The sequence below is a fragment of the Enoplosus armatus genome, chromosome 3, assembly GCF_043641665.1.
Source record: "Enoplosus armatus isolate fEnoArm2 chromosome 3, fEnoArm2.hap1, whole genome shotgun sequence".
Lineage (NCBI taxonomy): Eukaryota > Metazoa > Chordata > Actinopteri > Centrarchiformes > Enoplosidae > Enoplosus > Enoplosus armatus.
In genome coordinates this window covers 6,060,126-6,075,765 of record NC_092182.1, presented here as the reverse complement: position 1 = coordinate 6,075,765, position 15,640 = coordinate 6,060,126, and the positions used below count along the sequence as shown (strand labels likewise).

General features: G+C 41.7%; 1 protein-coding gene across 5 annotated transcripts; it reads right to left on the bottom strand.

Annotated features, from left to right (window-relative positions):
• Nucleotides 1–257: 257 nt before the first annotated feature.
• On the bottom strand, nucleotides 258–14,112 carry zmynd8 (zinc finger, MYND-type containing 8). 5 transcript variants are annotated; one of them, XM_070902038.1, is made up of 21 exons: nucleotides 14,099–14,112; nucleotides 9,300–9,367; nucleotides 8,951–9,096; nucleotides 7,127–7,348; nucleotides 6,802–6,915; nucleotides 6,003–6,095; nucleotides 5,822–5,909; nucleotides 5,460–5,515; nucleotides 5,255–5,332; nucleotides 5,020–5,135; nucleotides 4,426–4,937; nucleotides 4,214–4,348; nucleotides 3,911–4,066; nucleotides 3,187–3,663; nucleotides 2,617–2,984; nucleotides 2,466–2,511; nucleotides 2,048–2,244; nucleotides 1,726–1,806; nucleotides 1,539–1,617; nucleotides 1,195–1,434; nucleotides 258–1,025 (listed from the first exon to the last, which is right to left on the bottom strand). In XM_070902038.1, the coding sequence occupies exons 1-21, from the start codon at nucleotides 14,110–14,112 to the stop codon at nucleotides 850–852; spliced, it is 3,462 nt and encodes a 1,153-aa protein (XP_070758139.1). In that variant the 3' UTR covers nucleotides 258–849. The 5 variants fall into 5 exon arrangements, with proteins under 5 accessions (XP_070758139.1, XP_070758140.1, XP_070758141.1 ...); XM_070902039.1 differs by having other exon boundaries at nucleotides 7,127–7,270; XM_070902040.1 differs by lacking the exon at nucleotides 4,214–4,348 and having other exon boundaries at nucleotides 7,127–7,270.
• Between the last annotated feature and the right edge of the window lie 1,528 nt (nucleotides 14,113–15,640).

Sequence of the window (15,640 nt, the reverse complement as noted above, 5' to 3'; positions counted from 1 at the left end):
TAAAGTCAATGTAGAGCTGACAACATGTGTCTAAAAGATGTACATATACCAAAACCAATCCAACACATGAACAAGCTTCTCTGAGAAAATATAAAATTTAAGATGCGCTGTTTGTGACCAAACATCTTTCAAGATTGTATTATAGTACAATTTCCCCCCGGGGATCAATAAAGTATTTCTGATTCTGATTCTGATCTGAACTTGAGTTTCAAAAATTGTTTAAAACGTATTTACCAACTACTGATTGCAGACTGCTTCATAACTACTTAGACCACAGTGTAACCATTGAAACAGCTTGTTTAAAACGTTTGTATTTGTTGTTTTCTTTGCAGTATACAGCAGGCAACATTAGAATAACAAATAAATTAACATAGAATACAAAATAAGTAATTTACAGACATTTCTGTCAACAGTCCTATAATCTAAAGCTGGGGTGGTCCAATAACATGGGTTATATTTTTGCAGTCTTAAACTGTTAAACTGTTGTCTTTTACACTATGTGTATGTTTTGTGACACTAAGGCATGCTCTTAAGATCTTTATACTGACAGCTCTCTATAGACTGCAAAGGAGTGCATGAATATGCAGTATACACTTTTTTAAACTGCCCCCTCTAGTGGTCACTAACTATGTGCTGTCAGTCTTGTTTCCACATTTAAAATGTTTCAAAGACCACTGTGCACCGGGGGGCAGTATGTGAGCCCTGAACGGCAAACAAAAATATATAAATAAAAATAATTTAGATTGCTCCCTTAACAGCTGCTTGAACAGTACAATTTACATAGACATATTCTTGTAGTGAAAAAAAAAACAATCTATACATTTACATTTTCAAGTATGGCAAACTTGGTTAGGACAAAGTGACAGCAACGTTGTCAGTGCTCTTCTCCACGTCACAGTCTTTGTCTGATGGTGCAGAGACCGGCGTGTCTCTGAGAGAGTTTGGGCCGCTGCTAGTCTGCCCTAAACCTTTGTTTGGGAGGTCCGCTGTCGACTCAGCCTCAGGCTCTTGCTGTGGGGCTGTGGCTACAAATAGAACAAAAGTGAAGAAAATACATCTATGAAAATGTCAGTAGTAATGTGGCTGGTGATAATGCAGGCAGGCAAAGATCTGGAGACTTCCAGACAAGGGTATGGTTAAAAAAAACATGTTATGTGTGAATGTCATCAGCAGCATGCAGGCACGTGCTGTTACCTGACTGAGTGCAGGACTTCATGTGTTCGGGCCAGTGGGCTTGCTGACAGGGGTAATCACAGTAGCTGGTGTTCCAGCAGCAGTAGAAGATGGCCTCTTTTCTGCAGTTAGCACACCACTGTTTCTTCTTTGTCTCATCCACGGCTTGCTGCTTCTCCAGCTCCATCTGTTTCTTCACCTCAGTCACCAGCCTCTCTCTCTCCTGTTCCAGGCTCTGCCTCATCTCTGCCATCGTCAGCTCTACAGTGAAGTACGCAAACATGATCAAACACAAGCAAAGCTCATTATACAGTTTTGGGAAAAGAAGACTGTGTGCATAGTATTTTTCTCACATAAGTTCTCACCAAGATTGTGCTTCATTTCTGACAACTCTTGTTGATGCAGCCACTGTAATTTTTCAATTTCGATTCTCAGTCGTCTTATCTGAATTAAAAACCCATGGTCACGTTAGGGTAAGTAAAGGATCACATGCAAAGCCACTGTTATGATCTGAATAGCATTCAGTCACTAAAGGGCAGAGAGCAAACCTACCTCTGCTATTGTATTCCCTGAAGTACTCTTAGATAGGTCATTGTAGATTTCAGTCATTGTACCTTTGATTGCATCCATTATCTGAAAAAGAGTGGACCATAATATTGTGACATCTCAGTCAAGAAAAAAAATGTTTTATGGATGGATCAGATTGACATATGATCCACCAACACCAATTTGGTTCTTTTTCTTGTCATCTTTCTGTCCCATGTTATGTACAAATTTCTCTCAGGGCTTGTTTTCATCTCGGTTATTTAGCCAGAGAATGATCCATTGGATTTGGCACCTTACAAAGCAAATGTAAACAAAACATTATACTAACTTTATTTGTGTACTTGGCAATGTCTGCAGCCACATCTGCTGAGGCAGTGGGAATATACAGGTCTGTTGCCACTGGTGAAGATGTAGCAGCTGTGCCTAAACTTGATGCTGCCATCATGGCAACAGAAGCTGGACTACTGGATACCAGGGTGACAGCTGACGTGGATGTGCTGAGTGGAGTGTCTTTTTGTTGAACAGCTAGAATTAAAAAACACTATTATTAAACTATTCAGCAAGCACATTTGTTGCTGTAGAGGGTAAAATGTAATATTCCAACCGATTATTTCTTAAACATATAGATACCATGGATATCAAACATTTGTATACAAAGTTTTCTAATCACTATTACATGAAGGAATTGTGATATATACTGGCCCACACACTGTGAACTTGAATATGAATACTGTGATGTTATCTACCTTTAACAGCCTGTCTGGTCTGATAGCGTGTGCTTTGTGAAGACTGCTGTGCTGAAGATGAGGATACCACTGTCGAGCCATTCCCAGTGGCCTGTGTCTGGGTCAGCCCTTGAGCCTGGCCTTGCCTGGGCGACGCCTGCGTGGTCGCCACAGGTTGCTGGTTCTGCTGCTGACGCTGCACCTTCTGCATGTGCCACTTCTGTGAAGAGGTCTGAAACTTGGCAGTGGGATTCCACACCACGGCTCTCTGCACCACTGGCACTGTCTCTCTGGGCAGCAGAGGGCGCTGTTTCTTCAAAGCTGGTGTGGAAGAGGCTGAGGATGAGGAGGAGGAGGAGGAAGAGGGGGGGGTTGCGGTGGTACTGGGCACGGTTGTAAGGCTTATGGTTGCAGGAGAGGGAGTAGTGAAGGAGACCATGGTGACAGGAATGGCCATAGGGGACTGCGTGGAAACACTGGAGGGTGTGGAAGGAGCTGTACTGTTTTGAGATGGGAGTGTCGACGGGGTCAGGGCTTTACCTACAAGGGAAAGCACCTACATTATTTACCAGTTCCGCCTGTACAAAATTGCTGATGTTTCCACATGTTACAAATACTACAAATGGACATTACATTCAGTGTGTGCTTGATTATTTCTTGTGGGATCAACAGAGAAAAGTACAACTCTCACCTTCAGGTTTACCAGCAGATGAATCTTTAACAGTGGTGTTGTCTTTCCTGCTCCTCTTCCTGTCCTTGCCTCCCTGTTCCTCTCCGAGGTCAATGACCAGCTCTCTCTCTGAGTCAGAGTCCTCCACGGGCTGCTTTGCCTCTTCTTTCACCTGAGCCTTCTCTCTGGAAACAGGTGATGCTGGAGGTGCTTTGGTCTTCTCTGGGCTCTCTTTTTCTGAATCTTTGCTTATTTTCTCTTTAGTTGGAGCATCTGATGCTGTTACAGTGGTGTCACCTGCTGCAGACTCGGATGCTGCGAGCGTATCAGCTTTACCCTCCTTATCTTGGCTTGGGGAAGGTTGGTCTTTGACCTTGCTTTTGGTAGGCTCCTTCTGGGCTTCATCATTGGGTGCTGCATCCTGACCATCCTTGGTCTTTTGCTCCTCATCACTGGCATACTCGCTGTCACTGGAGTCAGATTTATCAGAGTCTTCTGAGTCACTGTGTTCCACACCTTTATACACATCAACAGAGATCTCATCTATACCTGCAAAACAAAGGGATAGGAGGAATATCACACTGCCATTCAATATCTTATAGGGTTATTAAATACAGCTACAGAGGAGCAAACACAGGTAAACAAGTAGCCGGATCAAAATGATTCAATACCCCACCACAATACCACATCATATTCAAAGTCACACCCCCTTTTCCATTAGTGCAATGATTCTTTCAGCAATCAACAACAGAAATACTTCAGAAATTGCTATTTTTTCCATGTGAACTCTACTGACCCAGCTGTGCCTTGCAACTCTCAATGGTTTTGTCCAAATTCAGCTGGAAACGACTCTTGATCTGTCTTTTTGGAGAGGTGAGGACTGGTGTGGCTCCTTGTTTCTGCTGAACCGTTTCACTCAGCTCCTTTAGGTCCATTTCTGCTTTACTCCGATCTGGAAGGATACAGCGTAAAATAATATTGAAACAGCAATATCAGCACGAGAGAAATACTTTATTTCTAGCAGAATCATGTCCAATAGTGATTTGTATTTGCTCACAGAGAATGGACAATATTAAACAACTTGGTGTTAAAGGATCACCTAGATTGAGGTTCAGAATGCTTCCCGTTGCTGGTGTCTTTTCCTGCTTGGGCATGCCAGGAGCTTGAGAGTGGAATGGTTTAGGGCTGTCCAAGGAACTGCCTGCAGGACCGGGTCGAGGATGGGCAGGTGATGCTGTTCAGAGATATTTACTGTTAAATTATGTCTCCTCCCAGTAGACACAACATACTTGTTGCTACACTAAAATGCACCTGGTGGAATACCTGTACAGTCCATGGACTCTTCTCCTGTACTGTACTGGCTGTTTGGAGCTTTTGTCTGGGACTTGTCCGCCGTCTCCTGTTCCCCATCCGAACCAGTATGAGCAGAGGAGTTGGTGCTCATGGGAGAGCGAGGCATGTCACTGAGAGGGAGCCGCCGGCCTGCTGTGCTCCCTCCCACCCCAGCCCCAGACAGCATGGTCCTGGCCAAAGGGATCTTGGGTGATGCCGTCATATCAAAGCTCAGCTTGATTTTCTCCTGTTTCTCAGGTTTGACAGGGGTGGATGAGGGATTGGAAGGATCCAGCAGCATCTGGAAGTTGTTCTCAGGAGTGTAGGGTGTCCTGAAGGGGGCATAGTTAAAGACTCCAAACTTCTTCCTCATGTTCTCCACATAGACCTCCATCTCTTGCATGGCACTGTTGAAGATGCTTTTGGTCTTCTTCACAGAGAATGGAATCTCTTTGGACATGAGGTAGCAATTGTTTAAAGGAACCCAGGCCCTGAAGAATAAAGATTCACATCATAAACAAAGCTTGAAATGTGCCAAATTGCCCAAGCAAGTAAAGCACAAAGGGCTGATACCTGTCATGCTGACCAAAAAAGCGAGCATCCACCTGTCCATCTTTGTCCCGCAGAGCTTTAGCAGGCCAGAATGGAAATCCTTTCAGTTTGGCCCACACTAGAGGGTGCGGGTTACTCTGCAGACATACAGTAAAACACTGGAACTAAGTGGTTGTATTCCAGTGATCTCTGTTTGAATGGGTAAACAATCTGGTGGAATCATCAACAGAAACTTCAAGTTACTCAACTAGCTTACACAAGGCTCACAGAACCAGTTGTCTCTCTTTTGGCAAGCAGACAGATAACATTCAGGACAAACTTCAATCTCGTTCATCTGCAATTAAAGAATCAAAGGACATGAAATGAAACTTCAGCTGTCACACCTAGTGTTTTAGATCAACCAACAAATCAAAATCCAGGTCGACTATAAAAATCTTTTGTAACCCAAACCACATACCCACCTCATGTTCACAGATTTTTACTATCACTTTAGCAGTAGCCGTGAGTTTGTGATTGCCTGAAACGAGGACATACGTTTATGTTAAACAATTTAAATACAGTATAGTAGACATGCTGATGATTCAATATTATTGTTAATTGTTGTTCAGTGGCATTGTATTGTAATCATGACAGCATGTTAATTTATTTTTTTTTGTCAAATATTGTCATATTTTGTTTTACAAAATAAGTGATTGACATCTGACAATTAACAGTGGAACAGAGTGGATTTCATTGAATGTCAATTAGACTATTTCACGACATTACATGAAAATGGTATATTACCGAATTATTCTTAAACGTGGTTTAACACAACAAAACATACCTCCATTGTATATAATACAGTTGTGCAAAATCCATTTTGCATCTGCCAAGAAGGCCTCTGTGCAGCCATACATTTTCTTTTTAATATTCTGCAGTGCACAAAGAAAAGATAATGCCCGACTGACAAACTTATTTCTACATTTATATTATCAAAGAAGAATATGTGACAGTTTGTGGTTTACCTTCTCAAGTGTACAAAGATCCATAGGGTGAAAAATGTACTCCGCATAATCTGGGTGCTGTTCCAGAGAGACAGGTTTCTGGAAGGGTTCAGTCTATAAAATTGACAGAAAAGAAAGTGAAGGTAGACAAACTCTCAGGCCAAACTTACTGCACAACCTTCCCCTCTACCGCACATGAACATGCTACCACCATGCTACTACTACAAACTCTAAAAGAAGCCGCTTCAAACAAAAGGAGGAAAACCAGTGGAGGAAGAAATCATGACGGGGTCTTGTTAGTGGTGTAATTGATTACCCAATTAAAAGTCTTTCTCTGCGTGGAAGCTGCATGGGGGGAGCGAGATGACAAGCGGGGATGATCCTGAAAGAGAGTGAGAGGGGCAGCTGTATCCTCACCACCAGCTAGCAGGTTTACCTTCATGGTTTCCAGCCATGACAGGCCCATTATAGTACAATGACTATGATTGTTAGTTCTGTTATTAGAAATAATTTGCACATGCGAATCAATAATATATCATGCTGGACTAAGATGTGGACAGGTAGTACTTCAGGGTGCAGATCTTAACATCTGGCACAACTGATGGGAATACGATGACCAGAAACAAAAGTGTCTTTTTGTTGCATAAGTAATCTAAAAATTAAGACTGGCAAGAAAAGAACACATGCCAATATCCAAGTGAAATCAAAATGAGAGCAAACAGAGTACCCCGTATGTAATGTCTGAGAGTGTCTGCCTCAACACAATATCAGTAATGGTAGCATGAATTCCCTAGAAAGACAGAGGGACCAGAATACTTACACCTGGCTGTTTCATCTTCTGAAGGGCAAACTTTAGTAGGTAAGACAGCTGGTCTATAGTTAGCATCATCATGGCTTTGCTCTGAGTCTCTATACACTCAGCAACTGTTATTTTCTGGAAGACATCAAGAGGGAAATGGTTGAAAACTTTGTTCTTATCCCATTGTGGCACAGAATTAATGCAGGCTCAACATGTTTTTATCACTTACGTCCAAACTTACTGAGAGGTCCTGGATAATTAAACAAATATTACAACAGGTTTTGACTACAGGCTTTGAAATACGGTAAGCAACACCCATACACTATACGCATTCCTGGGTGAGTACCTCACACTCCGGACAGAACCAGTCGCCCTCGGGCTCTGCTGGTAGTTTGAGGCACTTGGCATGGTACACCCTGGGGCAGAGCTCACAGCAGAGCACCTGGCCCTCGCGGTGGCACAGCCAGCAGTAGAAGTCATTCCTGCCGTCCTGTGGTACAACATCAACAGGGTCTGTGGTGAGTGCTGGCTGCTTCACATAGTAAAAGGGACCATGTCTTAGTTCTGACTGGAATGCAGGCAAAAGAAACACAAAGTTGGGAAAGGTCAAAATCAGGCCAGAGATTAGAGAAGCCAAGCAGACATGCACAACATCAACAAAAGTCCAAAACACATGTGTTACACTGCTGGTTGATGTTTTCATTGTGATGGAAATGACCTCTAAAGACAACAGGTCTGGACATTTGGTCACGTGACTTGCTGAGTTCTTTGGTTTGACTCTGTGTTATAGAACAGAACCATCACTTATGTGCACAAGGGTAAACAGTGTGGACAGCCTTGATTAAACCGGCGAAAGCTCAGATAGTTACCGTGGCTACTAATCATTTACAAAGGTCAGCAAGTGTGAGATACTAGCAATCATTTACCTACTGTGCATTTGTGAAGTGCTTTCAGCACAAAGGCAGCAAAGCATGCACATAAAAAACAGAAGCTAAATGATGAGCCACATATAATCATATGATTTTCTCAGATTACAGAGAATTTTACTAAAATAGTGGCAACTAAAAAGCATTTGTTAAAAGTAGGTGCACAGAGAACATTTTATCACAAGTATAAAGCAATAGAAGGACCAAGGCAGACCAGAACATTTATCAGATTGCTAAACGTGTATAACCACAAGCTTAATTCATACAGCACACACTACTAAACATAACACTGTAAAATACAGTGACATAACATGCTAATAAGCAATAGTGCATACATACTGTTCCTGAAATACTCAAATAATTCGATAGAACAAACTAGAGGTGGAAATCACAACCAAACTTATAACAGATGGATACAAAGAGTTTCATGAAAATAAGTGCCATTATTCAAATGTCAAACAGCCAAAATCTTGCAGACATGTGAACCAAAGAATAGAACAGTTCAGAGCTTAAATGCAACAAGGAAAGAAATACCTCTGCCTCACTAGCAATGAGCAGCAGATTATGAACTAATGTCTTTTATAATACGTAAATAAAAAGTTAAACTACAGAGCTGCAAATGTTTTCTTGAGATTTTCACACAGATATTTGTGTTATTGATGTTTACTCAGACTTCCACAAATTTTGAATCTTAAAAATTAACCTCACAACAAAAATAGACAGGAAGACTGAAAAAATATTTATAAAATGTGAAACATAATGTCCATTTGGTGCAATTCATCTGGGGTTAAAATACTCCAAGAACAGCAAATAATCGTTGACTATTTCATAGTAATTTATATGAATTCAGTTATAATCACTGAAAATAACATTGAAGTCTTCACCAAAGTTTGAACAATCAACATGAATATCTAATTTGAATTTTATCTTTTTGGATGCATTGAGCAAAGTTCCATGTTTGAGGGTGGCAGCAGAAGTCTCAGTTGCAAACATCTCAGACCTAAAACTATCCAAATAGCTAGATACCACAAAGAGGAAAAATATATTTTAGTGATTTGGGTGAACTGGACAAGGCAATTGTATAAACAGCATAAATTTCAGGTTTACTCAAATCTTTCACTAAGGAGCTTGATGATTAAAACATTCTTGTTGTTATCTTGTGTAAGTCTGAATATCAAAACACAATCAATCCATCAGTTTGGGAGTGATAGCAGGTTGAAATCCTGTTTTTTTGTGATTGTTACCTGGTCTTTGCTGCCACTAACAGCACCTGGTTTCTTCTTCTTTTTCATTGGGCAGGGGGAGGTTTCAGCAGAGGAGTGACCATTGGATGACTGAGAGGGACTCGGCATCTTTCGTTTTTGGGTCATCCGCTCTGTTGACCCCGTGTCTGAAACTGCAGACAAAGGTCAAAGATTACACAAACCAGGAAGGGCTCACTGATGGCCTCCTTAAAGCAGACACACACCACAGTTTTCCTGCACTCACACAGGGTGAACAACAAACAACTTTACACATCACTGCAGACATTCATAAGTGCAGAAATTGAGCTCTGCAAATCTATCTGAAAACAAACTTGTAGGATGTTCTTACCTTTGGACCGTGTTGAGATCTCCATTGCTTCTGTTGTAATCTCAGTTTTTCCCTCGTCCTCTGTCACACTGATGTAGAAAAGAGCATTGTCAAGGCTGAACTGAACCGCTGAAACAGCTGAAGATGTCTCATATCTATTATTTGTGCTATTATCATCAAATTAAACTTTTTTTTTGAAATTGTTCCTTTGAACAACACGTTCTTTAGAGGTACACTCTAGTTGGGGCATCCCGGTGGCCAAGGGGTTTAAGATGTTGACCCCTCATTTCCGTTCAGCCCTCCACAGCACTCTTTCTTACAAAAACAGAAAATAGCCTACCGAAAAAAGACGTACGCTATGGCATCCACAGTGTATGCAACATCATCATTGCTCCAGTTTGTTAGCCTAGAAAACTAAACTGCCCTTGAAGGCCAACTGAAAGATGCGATCAATATCTTTACCCAGTGTAAAAGCCACAAATAGTGCCAAGTTTCCTAATTGGTTCAGAAGCAAAGTGTCAACAAAATCCGAACAATCTTGACTATTTGTGACTTCCAGTTGTATGCTACATTACTGGAAATGTAAATGGTCAAATGTTCAGTGTTAAGACTAATACATTCCTGCAGAAGTTTGTTATTGAATGCCAGTCTCACCTATCTCTTAATACATTCCCCTCATCTTACTACAATGGAGTTATTCTAGACAAGAAAGGTCAATTTTGCCAACAAGCTCTCACTTGACATTAATATAATTCTAGTTAGATTTGGGGTGCTCAGTTGGGAACAAAAGCATCGTAAATCTCTAAAATGTAATATTAAAAACCATCTTCAAACCGCTACTCCTAGTGCTATGAACTGCTAAAAACAGTTTCAAAGGCTTAGACTGATGTGAATGACTAAGTCATTAAATGGAGTTATCACCAGTGACAGGTTGCTAAATTGTGTCTGGGATGGGATGAAATACTTAAGAATGATTTGTAAATTCTGATTACTCCAGCACTGTGTGCAGTTGACAAAAACATCTGTTTTGTAGTCTGCTAAAGGTTACATGATTTCAATAAACACATCAAAACACTTATTACAAAAGGACTACACTGCAAGAAAACAAACAGGCCACAGGAAACAACTGGTCTACAAAATGACCTAATGCCAGACATATGATACAGGTACTGAATAGACTTCTAAACAAAAATTGACTGCTACTCCCATCATGACAGAAAATATCCAAGCAATTATATCACTCAAATCATACATCAACAGCTTAAAGACACAAACAATGCAAAGCTCTAAAGTAGAAGTAGACTACAACTTGGTGACTCAGTCAGACATCTTCTAAATGTTAAAAATATCTCAAACTCAATTAAAGCAAAAGTTAACCAATACTGGAGCAAAGGCAGCTCAATGTGTAGGGCCACTTTCCAATTATAAATAACAGGCACCTGACCACAGGTCTATAAATAGTAAATATGAAAACACAGAAGAAACACAGTAGACTCTGCAGTCGTCTGAACCTTCTGGCATCCAACAAGTGAAAACCATGTAAATAGACTTCCATGCTGCTTTAAAACAACCACGTAATATTCATTGATCAAGTACCCTAATAACAGACAGCATATCATCACGGATTGCATAATTACAGCCCCAGATCTGTTGAGAAACATTTCCTTCAAATGCAAGCCACAATTTGCTGTGAACCACCTTCTATTCAAAATCTTCCCAACAGGTTTTTTTCAGTATCAGTTCACCTTGGTTTGCAGGCGCCCTGTTGTCGATCCTATTATTGTTGCCATTTTATCTGACGCCACAGCAGATGCACCGGCCTCACTGTTCAGATGGCTTCAATTTTTCCTATTTTCATTTCCCTCTATCCTGAGGAAAGCACCATTTGAATGTTTTGTGTGAAAAATAGACGTGAATTCACTAACAACAAAATGACTGCCTCCATTTCAATAATCTTGTTAACCACCCCACCCCTCCTCCTCCATCACTACAGAAGGATGAAATGACAGACAGGAGCACAGCACATCAGCAGAGACAGACAGGGGTGCAGTGAAATGGCTTTACTGGCCTCCTCATCTAACCTGTCTGGACAGCCTCAGACAATCTACCCCAGCAACATCATGTCCTGTCCAGGGCAGGAAATACAGCAACAAGAGACAAAGAGAAAGACAGGGACAGGCACAGGGAAGAAAATCAATGCTGCCCATCCTGACAAAAACATCTTTTAAATCACAGACCACAGAGCACACAATACAGCCTATAGTAACCTACTGGTACAACCCTTTCCACACCCACCATTGCCATAACATCCATGCTTCAATGTAGGAAATCAACAGCATACCTTTCTCCTTTCTCATATACAGATTCTTCAGCCTATTCTTTTATCTTTTTCAATTATTGAGGGCGTTGGGGATGAGGGAAAAGATGGGTCCAGGTTTCCCAGAAGGCCTTCTCTCCCTGCTGCTCTCTCCTGCAATTGTCAATCTTTAACCTCGGCTGCAGGCTGCCGATTGGCTTGAGCACCACACGGAGGTGCCTGATTGGATGCTCAGCTCGGTGTGCCACACAGGCTCCTTCTCCCCGCTCTCCTCAGCCACAGTGCTGCAATGCAGAGAGGACTGCTCCTCACTGTTGCTAAAAACCTCCTGAAAATCAAGTCCCTCGCTCCCTTTAAACCCAACACAGACATATACTGGCCGTGTGCCTTTTATCAGACATAGAGGATGCAGCTCTACAGGCTTGACAGGAATAGGATCAGATTCCCTCCCTCGCTGTGTTCTCAGCCAGTGTATGTGTATGGCATCCATTTTGAACACACTCACTCACTCTCTCTCTCTCTCTCTCTCTCTCTCTCTCTCTCCCTCCCTGACCACTGTGCGCACCGCACACACAGCACGTATACACGGCACCAGTCAAATCTGCTGTAAAGGACCACATGCAGCTTATTATGTGCCCCAGCATGTTGATATGCAGCATGGGCCCTAATACTGGACACAAAGAGCGGACTGAAAATGTCACAGGCCTCCCAGAAAGCACAGAAGGCATAACCCACTCCCTCCCTCTCTCTCTCTCTCCCTCCAATGCTTCTTCTTCAGCATATACTGTCTCATAATCAATATCTGCCTGGAGATTTGAGTGTGAGCAGCAGTAAGCTGAAAATAAAAAAAACAGAAAAACAGCTGTGCATGTTCCCATCTTTCTGTGGAAGTCATCTTTAAATATATGCATTTCATTTGATCAACTATAGAACTTCAAACCATGTATACAAACAATGCACACAATTAAAATGCATTGGTACATGTACAGCGCAACACAACTGTAAACCATCCTTCTAAACGGAAACACAAGCCAGGGCAAAATGTCAAGGCCAACTACATCATCTAGACAGGTCTGAGAAGGTCAACAATTTCAAAGACACACACCAAACTAAATAGGCTGTGTGGGTCGATGTAATGCAGATTTAAGTGTGCCCACACCAATCCTCACACCATAGTGGAATGAAGGGATTAGACGAATTACCAAGCACCATTCATAAAACACTGGGGGGGGGTTGCTGTTTCAGTCAATGCAGACTGCTCCTGAACCCTGGTCAAGCAACATTATGTGCGCCATTATATCCAGGCCATAGTTCCCTTGGTTATATTTAAAACAGAGCCTTTGTCAGACATCATCCACTAATAATGACAAACCACATATCACATATTCCACCTGGAATATGTCAAAGAATAAAATAACAATATTAACAAACTGGCAGACACAGATACAATCATTACCTAAATTTAATCATTTTTATCTGATTCATGCATCTAGAAAACCAACATTAGATATAAACAGAATTCAATCTAACCTGGTCGACTTCAAACAGGTTTTCAAGCCTCTCTGGATGAGATGAGGTTTCTATGCAGAGCCCTTTCAGAGGAAGTCCTTCCCTTCTTCTTTCCTTCTCTCTTACATACAAATACTCAGTGTGCTTGGAGCAGAGGGACAGAAAGGGGAAGCTCTCTAAAATGGCTGACACTCGGCAGCAGAGAACAACACTGGGAGGCAGTGCACACCATTAGGCTCAGGCAATTCCTCCAACCCTGTGATAAATAAGATTCTACGGCATATTTAGTCCGTAGATAATTGGTGTTCCACAAAACCGGTGAGCAGCTTACAGGATTAGGCCTGTTAAAAGCATGGCTTTTTTAATTCACCAAGTAAAAAAGGGTATTATGGTGAGGTGAACTGCGTTTTGGGAGAAGTGTAGAAAAATTAGGCAGCTAGACAATTTACAGAGTGTTCTTCATTGCCATGTTGGTCTGGCAAACAATTAACAACAGTGCCCTCCTGCCTTGCTCTCATGACAGTTTGAGGCCTAAATTAAACTTGCTGTGCTGTCAGTTTACCATCTGTTAATTCCTCTGGGGACTCCTCTCTGCACTGCTCCCTGCCTCTCCCATCCTGCTTGGATCCCTCACCAGGCCTGCCAACTTGACAGCAAAGGCCAGGGGCAGCCACACAAACTCAGTCCTCTTTTGATCTTGACAAAAGAAAGCAGGTTTTCTCAGACAGTATACTATGAATATACAATGACCTTAAACTTGACCTGTGGTCCTCTTCTGTATGTGTCCACCCAGCTAGCTGAGGCAGTCTGTTGTACTTTACCATGCTATGCTCTCCTTCCAAGCTCCAATCCTATGCTGTGGGGTGACAAATACTCTTCCCCCTCCCCCAGTCTGTCAGATAAACCTGTATTATTACTCAGGCACGGATCACACACAGTGGCTGGTGCCTTATCAACAGAGTAGTATATGTGAAAGAATGAAAATTAGGCTTACCTCTGTGGATGCATGGCTAAAAACTCTGTGTGATATGTCAATGCTTATTAAAACATGGAGGACAGCCCTGTCAGCCCTCACCCTGCTCAGAGCACAGCCACGGCTCTCTAAGCAGTCCAACTCACTGCTCTGATACAAGGCTCACTGAGACTGGCCATGCACGCTGACAAAATGTAAGGCAGCTGCTGATTGGCTGGTGCATTTCCTGGCTGCTTGTCTTTTGTTTAGCACAGGCAAGCTGAAACGCAGTACTCAGAGCAAGAGGCGCTAGGCCCAGATCAAAATAATCAGCTACTGCATACCTAGTTGTGCCAGCTACCAACAAGACTGCATACAGCTGTTGGTGTTTCATAGAATTGCTATAAAGAAGGCCTTTGGTGTAGCTGTGAAGGATAGTCAGCAGTTGGGAGCATAAAGAACAGGCCTGTGGCTGTATTCTTAAGGAGGAACTTGTCTCACTAGTTCCCACCCTCAAGTTAAACCAACCATCATGGGGAAAGATAAAAACAGCTATATAAATAAAAGCAATGAGTAAACAGGCACTAAATGAAATGTATTCTCTTCCTTTGGCCTATAAACGTTTAATGACAATGCTAAAAATGCAAACCAAATTACACCGATGTGTGATTAGCCTGATACTGGTCTTCGAACTGGTGTGATCACACATTAATAACACATTGTAAGCACAGTTCTCCCGCATTTATTTGCCATTTTAGGAGCTTCTTGTTTTCTTTATTTTGCCTAATGTATATCCTAAGAGACACAGGAGCTTATGTTAACATTGTTAAAAATATGTTAGGACAGCTTAGAACTTTGCTTTTGAAAATGTATTTCTCATAAATTGAGGAGGAAGTTGTAGCAATAGCAACACTATGCAAGTGCTTATCAAAGACATTTGGATGACGCTACCTGTAAGCAAATTAGCCACTGATCTGTTTCACATTTCTTAACATCTATAGAATTAACATCTATTGATAACTACTTGTCTCCAGAAGATTGTTCCCCATGAACCATTCTGTTGGTAATTCATGTTATGCATCATAGCAGGAAGTATTAAGCTAACTGTATAAGATTTGGCTGGTAAGGCAACCTGCCTGCACAGTTCAGTTTACTGTGGCCTCTCCTTCTACATGAAGAAAGACAGCAGTGACCTCTTGTGGGAAAACTGTATAACAGCACAGCGCACACTAGCCCAGAGATTCTCAAACATCAAGTAAATAAAAAATAAATATGAAGTTAACAAGGAGCTCATTTGACAACCTTTGTTCAAAGAGGTCAACAGTGCTGTTGCCATGATAAAGCAGGGAATGCATAGGAGCATAATCAATGTATCAATGTAGTCATCACGTATTCACTCACCGGGATAACAGTTTGAGCTACCTGTTAAGTATGAAATACTATAACAAACAAATCCTCATTTAGCTATGAAGCACAGTGCCCACAGCAGACTACGAAGTACACCTTAATCTGATGCTAGAATCCCACCTGCCTTCAGATTTACTGTGTCAATTTGTGTACGTTAAACTGATCAAATACAAACTT